Source organism: Protomyctophum parallelum, assembly GCF_964188405.1.
Source record: "Protomyctophum parallelum genome assembly, chromosome: 18".
NCBI classification, from domain to species: domain Eukaryota; kingdom Metazoa; phylum Chordata; class Actinopteri; order Myctophiformes; family Myctophidae; genus Protomyctophum; species Protomyctophum parallelum.
Genome location: NC_139716.1, coordinates 32,941,811 through 32,954,624, shown reverse-complemented (window position 1 = coordinate 32,954,624; position 12,814 = coordinate 32,941,811). Strand labels below are relative to the sequence as shown.

The following is a 12,814-nucleotide window of genomic DNA, read 5'->3' as shown; positions in this document are numbered from 1 at the left end:
GGCCCTTAAAACAAGGCTCCAGACTTGGCCTCACTCCCCAAACCCAGCTCACCCCTGAACCCTTTGACAGTAGTAGTACAGCATCTTGCAATGGGTCTGGTGAGGGTCTGGTGAGGGATCATGGTGGTGTAGAAAATCTTGTGGACCAGACTCTGGTCCACAAGATTTTCTACACAAACAAGGGACTAAATTATTTTCGCTCCTATGCCACCAAAATGTGGAATGCTCTACCAACAGCCATTAAGACATGCAAATCTCTTGACTTCTTCAAAACCGCTCTCAAAGGGCTGCTACGGACGGCTGCAATTCGAAACTGGCCCCATAAAATCTGAATCCTCCCAACCCTTACATGATTTCCTGTTTTTTATATAGAAGTGTATATTTGTACGTCTCTAAATGTTCTGATGAATTGAAAATGGTGGACCCTGTTGTAGGCAAGTGTGAGTGCTTTATCAGTGTGTCGTCCACTGTAACAGTCTTTGTATTGAGTTGTGCTTTCGTGTGAAATGTAGGCCTACCCATTCTGCAAACTGTTAATACATACTTCAATCAACTCTGCTCTGGGTTAGCCATGGTTCACATGACGCTCGTACTTCTCTACAAGAAGTAAACGTGTACATAAACTTTCAGATTTCAAATAGTACTCACCACGTGGGCCACGGGTGTTAGAAATTTGCTGGGACAGCGATTAGCATTGCTGCATTCCGTGTTGTTTAATAAAAGGCATTTTTATCCAAGCTTTTTTTTTTACATTGGCTTTCAACTACGCGCCCCTGCCGGCCGGTGTGCACAGACACCGCGCTACGTCATCAGCACAGACAGACAGAGCGCTACGTCACCTCATCGCTCCACATCCACAACAATGGCGGCTGAAACGGTAGTGATGGAGCGGAGCTCCTCTTTCATGGAGCCTTTCAAAGATACCCTGGTCACTTACTTCATGCCGGAGTCCTGCTACGACGAGTTCTTCCTCGACTTCAACTTCCTCGACGGTGAGAGAGAGAGAGAGAGAGACGTTGTTGTTGTCCGATTTAAATCAAATGAAACGTTAGAGAGAAGCAACTCAAGTCAGCCTCGACTGGGATGATTGGGATCGATTCACTTTGCAGTTTGCAGATCAAGTGTAGAACAAAAACGGTCCTAGCATGCATGTGTGCGTGGATATCACCGGATACAGTAGGCGGGCTCTAGACCGGATGTGAGCACTGAACAGCAAATAGTGGTGATGCGATGTTCATTCAGGACGGGTCTAGAAAAATGCTACTTTTAGTTATGTAGTGTTGACTTCCGCTGTTTATTTGGACAACCGTGCCCCATGGAAGCTATTTTGCAACTGTTAAGAATGCATCTGCATCTTTGTGAGCCCTGATTTTATCCTAAAATCAAATGGGAAGGTCTTCAGAATAAGTCAGACTTGCAGGAATGGACTGAAGGTTATTTGTTGTGACAGCTCGTTGGGGCGGGACTTACTATACACAGGGCACTATTTGATTGGATGTTGAAGGCTTCAGACACATCACGTCGCATGATTTATTGGGTAATTTCTCTGGTTAATCCTATCATCAGATATTAATACAGATATTAATACTTTATGAGAAAAAGGGGTTGCGCATCAGCAATGGCTTTCAGTGGAGTGCCAAACCCAAATCGAGTATACATCAAAAATAGGAATTAAAAATTCCAAAAAGGTAGCACATCCCAAAAATTAAACAAGCGGGGGACAAGGTACTCACATTTCCATTTCTTTATTGGCACACACCAAAAAGGAACGCTGACGCGTTTCAGCTATGCAGCCTTCATCAGAGCATCATCATACTATACTACTCTCTCTCTCTCTCTCTCTCTCTCTCTCTCTCTCTCTCCTCTCTCTCTCTCTCTCTCTCTCTCTCTTCTCTCTCTCTCTCTCTCTCTCCTCTCTCTCTCTCTCTCTCTCCTCTCTCTCTCTCTCTCTCTCTCTCTCTTCTCTCTCTCTCTCTCTCTCTCTCTCTCTCTCCTCTCTCTCTCTCTCTCTCTCTCTCTCTCTCTCTCTCTACATGAAATGTGGCGGAAATATCAGCTATTCTAGGGCTAACCTAAATGAAGCATAATTATAATTACGTGCAGTGAAAAGGGTTCATGCAGCAGTTATTATATGTGCAGTGTAATAATGTGTGATAATTACGTGTTTGTCCACCACAGTACCATGTCTGAAGATCGTGTTTGAGCAAAGGCCTGGGGATTGGCATCATCCTGGGCTCTGTATTGGGTAAGATCCCCCTCTATCTGTACCACTTTGCACCATCTCCATGGGTATAAGGTCTCAGAGGCACTTGCCTATCGGGCAAGTAAGTACAGGTCATGTTCTACTTGTCCAAAGGTCATGTCCACTTTACCGTTAAATTTAACACTTTCTGGATGTGCAATAAAAAATACCTACATTTTTACGACAAATATGAAGAAAATGTGTGTACGGTACACACTAAGTTTGTATTTTTAAGTGTAGCAAAGTGAACAGCAGCTTATAGGTAAACAGTGCTTTTATTTTACATTCCACAGACCAGAAGACAGAGCGCTCTGGCCACGTTCAAGTGTTTTAGACAGTTATCTAACTTATCTGGTGTTGTGTTTATAGACGGTTGCGTCCGCTCTCAAACGAGCACTTGCTCGGTTGTGCAACCTGCTCCAAAGTTTTATTTACCTGCCAGGGGCAGGTGGGCAAACCTTAGTGTCAACGGCTCAACGCCTGATCTCCTTATTAATGGGTTCTGCTTCCTCCCTGTACCACTTTGTACACACACAGAACTCCTTGCTTTCATTGACCATTTCAGCTGTAGATAATGGATGGTCTCTAGTCTTATGTAGCCAGACAACTATTCCACAATCTCCGAATGCTATATAAAGTCTGGAATATATATATATATATATATATATATATATATATATATATATTATTATTCTTTTTCCTTTTTTCATCATTTCTGTTCTGAATTTCCATTTCTGATAAGCAGCAAGCTAAATATTCTCTCTCTCTCCAACCCTGTCTTCTTCGCCCTGACAGTGAAGCTACCTCAGATCTTGAAGCTGATGGGTGCCAAAAGCGCGGAGGGTCTGAGCTTCAACTCTGTTCTGCTGGAGCTGCTGGCCATCACAGGAACCATGGCCTACAGCATAGCCAACAACTTCCCCTTCAGGTAACACACAAACACAAAAGCAAAATTGTCTGTCGGTCGGGTGGAAACCTCAAACATTATGTCCAAAGCTGTTACTTCTCAGGATTCAAATTGAAAAGGGGCAGATTTACAAGCTGGAAACACGTCGCTTCGAGCTTGTGGATCTGCTACTTTTGATGCTTTCGTGTGACGCCGTTGTACGATCAGGTAGGGCTTGTTAAAACACGAAAAGTTAGAATATTGACATAAGAGGTTTCTGCCCGACATCAGCTAATCATCCTGAATCATTGTTCGGAGAAACAATGATCTTTGGCCACAGGTTTTCAAAGTGGGGACTGTGTGGCCCCCAGGGGGCGCCAGGGAGGTAATTTGGAGAGCATGCATGCTGAGTCTTGCTGACATGACATTTCTATAGATCCATGAAGAAAACAATCACCCGGCCAGCACACATGATATATGAAACACAATTGGACTCTGCTGTCTGTGAAAATCTCCTGTCACAAATACCCATGGATTAAAGTTCTCAGTCGCCACAAACACATCATTTTACATATTGTATTAATTGTTTAGGAAACAATGATAGACTCATGGGTGCGATGGACTCCTTTCACACTGTTTCACAAATCACACATTAGGACTTGATCGTACAACGTTGTTACGTTGTTTCTACAAGACAACATTTTGTCTTGAGATTTTATTTAACTTTAATCCATGATTACCTAATATGTTAACACAGTGATGATATTTATGAACTACGATGTGTGTGATCTTCCTCACAGTTCGTGGGGCGAGGCCCTCTTCCTCATGCTACAGACAGTGACCATCGGGTTCCTCATCCAGCACTACGCAGGGAAAACCGCCCGAGGTAAAACAGAATCACACCACGCAACACACAATCACATGTCACCGAGGTAAACGCCATCATCACACCACGCAACACACAATCACATGTCACCGAGTTAAACGCCATCATCACACCACGCAACACACAATCACATGTCACCGAGTTAAACGCCATCATCACACCACGCAACACACAATCACATGTCACCAAGGTAAACACCATCATCACACCACGCAACACACAATCACATGTCACCAAGGTAAACACCATCATCACACCACGCAACACACAATCACATGTCACTGAGGTAAACGCCATCATCACACCACGCAACACACAATCACATGTCACCGAGGTAAACACCATCATCACACCACGCAACACACAATCACATGTCACCGAGGTAAACGCCATCATCACACCACGCAACACACAATCACATGTCACCGAGGTAAACGCCATCATCACACCACGCAACACACAATCACATGTCACCAAGGTAAACACCATCATCACACCACGCAACACACAATCACATGTCACCGAGTTAAACGCCATCATCACACCACGCAACACACAATCACATGTCACCAAGGTAAACACCATCATCACACCACGCAACACACAATCACATGTCACCAAGGTAAACACCATCATCACACCACGCAACACACAATCACATGTCACCAAGGTAAACACCATCATCACACCACGCAACACACAATCACATGTCACCAAGGTAAACACCATCATCACACCACGCAACACACAATCACATGTCACTGAGGTAAACGCCATCATCACACCACGCAACACACAATCACATGTCACCGAGGTAAACACCATCATCACACCACGCAACACACAATCACATGTCACCGAGGTAAACGCCATCATCACACCACGCAACACACAATCACATGTCACCAAGGTAAACACCATCATCACACCACGCAACACACAATCACATGTCACTGAGGTAAACACCATCATCACACCACGCAACACACAATCACATGTCACCGAGGTAAACACCATCATCACACCACGCAACACACAATCACATGTCACCGAGGTAAACGCCATCACCACACCACGCAACACACAATCACATGTCACCGAGGTAAACGCCATCACCACACCACGCAACACACAATCACATGTCACTGAGGTAAACGCCATCATCACAACACACAATCACATGTCACCGAGTTAAACGCCATCATCACACCACGCAACACACAATCACATGTCACTGAGGTAAACACCATCACCACACCACGCAACACACAATCACATGTCACTGAGGTAAATGCCATCATCACAACACACAATCACATGTCACCGAGGTAAACGCCATCATCACACCACACAACACACAATCACATGTCACTGAGGTAAACGCCATCATCACACCACGCAACACACAATCACATGTCACCGAGGTAAACGCCATCATCACACCACGCAACACACAATCACATGTCACTGAGGTAAACACCATCATCACACCACGCAACACACAATCACATGTCACCGAGGTAAACACCATCATCACACCACGCAACACACAATCACATGTCACCGAGGTAAACACCATCATCACACCACGCAACACACAATCACATGTCACCGAGGTAAACGCCATCACCACACCACGCAACACACAATCACATGTCACTGAGGTAAACGCCATCATCACAACACACAATCACATGTCACCGAGTTAAACGCCATCATCACACCACGCAACACACAATCACATGTCACTGAGGTAAACACCATCACCACACCACGCAACACACAATCACATGTCACTGAGGTAAATGCCATCATCACAACACACAATCACATGTCACCGAGGTAAACGCCATCATCACACCACGCAACACACAATCACATGTCACCGAGGTAAACGCCATCATCCACCACGCAACACACAATCACATGTCACCAAGGTAAACACCATCATCACACCACCAGTACTGTGTTGGGCAGTAACAAGTTAGTAGCTAGTAATATATTACTGTAATATTTACCCAGTAAAGAGTAAAGAGTAAAGTAAGCCTTTATTTTAGAAAATCAGTAATATTATACCATATTACTTCGTGAAAATAGCATATACCGGTAATACATATTACTTTTTTGTTTTTGTTTTGTTGGCTGCCGTTTGAAAACATTTCATTTAAAAGGTCGAGAGAGATTGCTGCTTTATTTTATAGCCTTTTTGGCTGATTGGTGACTCTTAATCTTAATATTATTATTCAAAACAATTGGATTCAGTTCTAAATGAAGCTCAATAAACAGATTGTCATTGTATATCCCTTTTTCTGTTGAGTAATATTGCCCAACACTGCACACCACGCAACACACAATCACATGTCACAAGCAAGCTGCTTTGGGCTGGGTTTGCTCTACTCGGTCGACCGTTGTTTTGTAATCATTGCTATTACACCACAGTCCATGTGATAAGTGTAATGTTTTACCATCTACTCTGTAGTGGTTTCCAAATGGTATGTCATGGTGAGACAAGTCCATGTGTGTGTTGGGAATTTGTTGACAACCACACATTATTATTATTATTATTACAATATAATATATAACTGACAATCTGGCATCCCTATGTTTGGCAAGACCTTAGTTTTTTGTTTTGTCACAAATGTTCTAAAATAATAGAAGAAAATAGCCAATTGGCAAGCTCACAATGCCTCACATTGTGTGCTTGTAAATTGGCTATTTCTTAGAAATTGTTAAACGTTTTGTTTGGAAAATAAACATTTAGAAAGTTATAAGAGTGTTATAGAAGTTATTTTAGCACGGATGTGTGAATACAGGAGTGCCTTGAGAATTTGACCTTTTGGTTTGTACCATGGACACAAAAGTATTTAAACCATTGATCTACTTGTAGCCGCTAAGCTGTTTAGTAACTTATATAATAGTAACTTATAATAGGACGTAAGCACTTAAGTCCTATTATTTATATTTAGTGATAAACTAGGCAGGGAGATGGAGCTCACGATTATTTAATCCCGCAGTCAAACTTACTTACTTTTCAGGATTACATTTCAAAAAGCTTGTGGATCTGCAACTTTTTATGCTTTTGTGTGACGCTGTATTGTGATCAAGTAGTGTTAATTTACTAAATCAAAACACAAAATATTAGAATATGGAGATAAGCTTTCTGCCGGACAGCAACAATAATACTTGTGTCATACGATGAGGATGAGTATATACTGTAAGTATAGTAGTAATACTGTGGACGTTTTTTGGAAAACAATGTACCAGTAAATTGCGTTTGGCCTGATTGACCTGCTTTTGTTTCCGCATGGAGCAGAAGATTCAATGTTCAGTGTGTGGAAAAGTCCTGACGATAAATAAAATGCACGTGTGCACTGCAGTGCACAGACATCCTCACGGCAGGCAGTCGGACTGGTCCAACCTGCGTTTCCATGGATTAAAGTTCTCACTCAACCACTGTACTGATTCCAGTCATTTGGATTCCATGGAAGTCAGCATGTTTTCTATGGAAGCACGTTGTGCGCCGACAATAGACTGCATCTACAAAGCTTACAACACGCCAACGATATGTCCTAAAAGCAAAGGTTAACCCTGCTCTCGTGTCTGGCATTTAGTTTCAACCCATTAACCATTAATTGACCTGAGATCAGATTCTAAAAATGTCTTCTACATCCTGACGGTTTTCTGAAAAAAGCTATGTTTCTATGTCAGTCGTTCTTCGATTTATTAAAAAAATAGCAGACCTACAAGCTCGTAGCGCGCCACTCGGTTGTGCGCTATGAGCTTGTAGATCTGCTATTTTTCAATGGCTAAAGCGTAACATAATGCTAACACCAAAAGGGGTTCTCGCCTTAAGGACAGGAACCCCATTTTGGGTTTTCAAGACGGAAAACGGGTTTCCGGGTTGATTACTGGAAATGACAAATCCTCATGTGATAAATTACGTGTTGTATGGGAATGGCATAGACTGGCATACATACCGATAACCAGCATTTTAGGCAGTATCTGCAGCCTTTCCGATACTGATATATCGGTATCGGAACAACTCTAGCTAACGTGTGTGTGTGTGTGTGTGTTCTGTCCCATGCAGGTCTAGTGTTCCTGGTGGTGTATTTCGGCCTGGTTGCCCTGGTCCTGTCCCCAGTCACGCCTCCGTCAGTGGTCACCAGCATGCAGGCCTCCAACATGCCGGCCATCATCATCGGCAGGGTGGGTTTGCTGTCCCTGGCCCCTTTTCCACCGGGGCTGAAACGAACCCGGTTCTTAGTCCATGAGCCAGAGCCCCAACATTGGAATGTTAATTACGAATTGAGTGGGAAAAACCATGCCTATATTGAATTGTTTACAGGATCAATATAAGTAAATTAATATGAGAGTAATGTTTTCATATTTATCACACATTTTGTAATTCTCACCTCCAGTATATATGGGTGACTAGGTATAAATGAATGGGTTCATTAATAGTTATCACCATGAAACTTCCCCAGTAGATTACTTACAGTTACACAAATAACTTACAAGTTTTCTGAAATTGTACATTTAAATATTATATATATTATTATGAGTATTATATTAGAAAACATGAAAGAAATTGAAAATATGAAAAACCTACTGCGGAAGTGTTATCATATATTAATTTACTTATATTGATGGCTATAAACAATTTAATATAGGTATGGTTTTGCCCACTCAATTCATAATTAACCTACCAATTTTGGAGCTCGGGCTCATGGACTAAGGGCCGATTCATACTCCTACTTTAGAGCAGAATAAAAGTCGGTTCGGCGCTGTAGAGCCTACAATGTGACGTCATTTGAGGTTCGGGGGGCGGGTACCGTCCTAAAGTCGGCTCTTCGGTGCTACTGAAAATTTCTGACGAGCCGAAATCATTTCGGCACTACAGCGCCGAAACAGCGGTAAAATAGGAGTATGAATCAGCCCTAAGAACCGAGCCAAAACGCCAGTTCAACCCTGGTTCTCAGTCGCCACGACCGATTTCAGCATCTTCCATAAAATCTGTAATAGTCTCAATCTGATTCTTTAACCTTGTTGACAGCAGGGACAATATTATTAAAACATTGTCATTTTACATATTGCATTGATTGTTTAGGAATCAGTGCTAGTGTGTGGTTCGTCTCCTTTCATGATGTCTCACAAATCGCACATTTAGGACTTGGTCATGCAAACATTTTTCAGTCGTGAGATTTTATTTTGCTTTTAAATCCATGCGGTTAGAAAAAGGTTTATGTTGGGGTTTAGGGTTACCGTGTTCTTGCTTACTGTAAATCTGGATTAAGAAAGCGTCTGTCGGCCAAATGACTAAATTGTAAATTGAATCACCATCCAGCCATTATCGAGCTGCCTGTGAAACCTTAAGATGGAATGAGAGCGTTTCTCTCTTGACACAGACCCCCGTTGTGACGAATCATGTATGTTTTGGTCTCAGCTGATCCAGGTGGCCGCTAACTTCAGAAACGGACACACGGGCCAGCTGTCGGCCATCTCTGTCTTCCTGCTGTTTGCCGGATCTCTCGCTCGCATCTTCACCACACTGCAGGTATGAAAGCACTGCATACTATTTGCATGCGTAGTCACACACACACACACACACACACATTTGCATGCTCTCTTCAACCACTTAAGTCCTAATTGGCTGCTCAACCAGTTCCCACAAAGACGGAAAGACATGCAACTAAGATTCTACGTTATGTTTGTTTCTGAGGCGTGTAGACATAGCATTCTACAGTGTATAGCGGTACTCATAGTTTCATTGAACAGATATTCTACTGTTAGACGGATGCTAGATTCTTAGCTTACTTGTGATTCTCGATGACTATCTTTTTATGTATTTGACTTATTACCATATGTTGTTCTTGCTTACTGTAAATCACTGGATTAAGAGCATCTGCTAAATTGTAAAATAAATCAACTTTAATTCAGGGTCTTCTGTCAACTGTCGGCCAAGAAGGCATGCATGCAAACCATAACGCCTAAAAAAATGTAAAGAGAAAAATACTTGGAATACCCCAAATAAAATACCTAGAGCCTGCAGAGCCTGGGTCTGCATATTTTATTCAAATGCAGGCATGGGTGACTAAGTAAGAACTAATGATTCCATTGACTCATGTTAGTCCTTTCCAAACGGCAGTTTTAAAAATATTACTTACTTTTTGTATATAAATTTCCTCCTCCACAGGAAACGGGAGACTCACTGATGGCCCTCACCTACGTCATCTCCTCCTCCTGCAACGGCATCATCGCCCTCCAGGTGGCGTACTACTGGAACAGCTCCCCAGACCAACAGAAGAAGAAGCTGGAGTAGTCAGTAGTAAACACATGTATGACAATAGACAGGAAGTCCAGTTGAAACAATTAACTGTCTTGTCGGGCAAATCCTTTTCCCTTTCCAGTTTTCATGTCGGCCAGTATACACAGACAACGGTCGCAGCCGATTCTGAGCTGCGCCCGTTTGCAAACCGAACCAAACCGTGACCCTTATCGCTTGGGCAAAATGTTGTTAAGAGCAGCGGTTCTCCACCTGTGGGTCGTTACCCCCCAGGGAGGGTCCGAACAGGATTTTGAGGGGTCCCCTCAAATATATCTAAATATAACGCACATAAAAACAACCGCAGTGCGAACACTCCATTGATTCAAGTGCAGATGATGAACTATAATTATTAATTATATTATAGATGATGCGTCGCATGATTCCAACCTAGTTTAGAGCAGACATACTCATACTTGAGGCCCCAGTGTTCTTGTAGTTTCAACCATACTTCAGCAGTGTTTAGTCCCAGGTGAGGGAATATACAAGGGAGATGTAGTAGTCCTGCGTAGCCAGGCGATCACAGAGATTCTGGAGATCGTCTAAATGCAATATAGGGGCTAGAACAGGGTGGGACCATTCAGAAATGTAAAGGAAATGCTGCATTGGCAGAACCAATGCAAATATTTTAAGTAGGGTCCATAATTATTCTATGCTGCTTTCTTTTATATGGATGGGCCCATGTGGGTCTGAAATAAAGATTCTTGTCATTATAGGGACTGTATCGGGATTGATTTTCACAGCTGTTTTTGCCGCTGTTCTGGCATTTCTCATTGAGATTTTCACAGATGTGTCGGTATGGGCAGAGATCTCTGAACGTCTGTCTCTACCACGCCGCATTGTGCTCTTTTATCATTCCTTCCGATTGGAGATTTCGTCCAGCTTGGTACACAATGGCAGGTTTACGTGGGTTGAGAAAATGATTTCATCTCAAATGCAGCGATGATGTTTATTGTTTTGATATAATCACCCCTAGGAGATGGTCTTACATGTGACTTGAAAATGTATAGAATTGTTTTCTTTTCTTTTTTTCTTTTTTGGGTTCCTTGCGTTTTATTCTTGGAGCTCCCTCCTTAAGTCGACAAAAGCTGAGCACACGTGTGTTCCTCAGACATGTTTATATTCAACGATGCCATTACTGTACTAGTTAGCCATGTTAAATCTACAGTATAAGATTTGGAGTTGGAAAAAAAGCAAGGACCTATTTAAAAATGGTAAAATAAAATTGTGCAACATGTTGATTTGATTACCTCAAAAGGCCTCACCGTGAATTGTTAGGACTCCCAGGTTGGGAGAAAAGAGAAGTGGTTTTAGAGACTCCTGCACACTTTGCATAGTTCTCAGCCCTGTGTGTGTACAGGTTTCAGTCACTGCAGTGTTGGATAATCCATGGAAAAACCTGCCTGTGTGCCGACTTACTTACATTATGATGATCATCAGCTGTCAACATGTTAAGATACGTTGATGGCTAAATGCACAGAAGTTGAAATGAACAATCAACGGTGCTTTGCTACTATAGAATACAATGGAATAGACGTTTTGCCATGTGCACGAATGCATATAGGACATCTTGGAGCTTAGTTCAGTCAGCATTAAAAAGACAAAAGAAAATATATCCTAAGAAAGAATATATCCTACAATTTTATATTCTACAATACTCTTTAAAAGGCAAATGGAATAAATAAGACTTCATACTGTTCATAGTCTGCAAATACTAGTGCAATTCAGCTATCATGATTCAGTTCATCTGAATAGTGCAGATTCTTCTTGTATAGCAAAGCACCTTTGATGTTTATTTCAAGTTAACATATATGCGTTCCGTCATTAACTTATCACTGATGTTTGGACATTGTTGTTGATTTGGACCATGCTCTACCAAGCTGACATTCTCCGGTTTCCATCTTGGAACAAAATATTTGATCAGAAAAGTGATTCTCAACTGGTTGGACTCTTAATAGGACCTGGATTGGATTTTTGCATTTTTTTTTTTTTAAGATATTTTTTTGCGGCTTACGCCTTTATTGATTTTTTTAAGGGATAGAAAGTAGGCTGACAGGAAACGGGAGAGAGATGGGGGATGACATGCGGTAAAGGCCGTGTCGGGTCCGGGAGTCGAACCCGCGGCACACCGCGACTGGATCACCAGTCCGGTGCCCAGACCGTTACGCTACGGCCTGGGCCGATTTTTGCATTATTGTCAGGAATTAATAGGTTAATTAAAACAATATGACTCTTATTGGAGTCATTCTTATCTGGAGAGCCCTGTCAAAATATCTCACAATCCTTTTTTGAGCTCCTAACCACTGGTTGAGAATCACTGTTCTTATAGCTAGGGTAACTCATTCTAAAACATTTGACCAGTAAGCACATTTGCATCTGGGAGAATTGTACTGTGTGAACGTCTTTTGTCACTACATTTAACCATGTTCAACCCGTCTTATAAATGTTTAGAAAACGGCAGGGGAAAAAAGCTCACGA

General features: G+C 42.2%; 1 protein-coding gene across 1 annotated transcript; it reads left to right on the top strand.

Moving 5' to 3' along the window:
- Window positions 1–862: 862 nt before the first annotated feature.
- Window positions 863–11,472, top strand: LOC310875495 (mannose-P-dolichol utilization defect 1 protein-like; the record flags this gene model as incomplete). Its single annotated transcript, XM_083788751.1, is given in 8 exon segments — window positions 863–992; window positions 2,179–2,198; window positions 2,200–2,245; window positions 3,038–3,170; window positions 3,929–4,014; window positions 8,102–8,220; window positions 9,458–9,568; window positions 10,208–11,472. Coding segments are annotated over 8 exon segments (771 nt in total). The 3' UTR covers window positions 10,334–11,472.
- Between the last annotated feature and the right edge of the window lie 1,342 nt (window positions 11,473–12,814).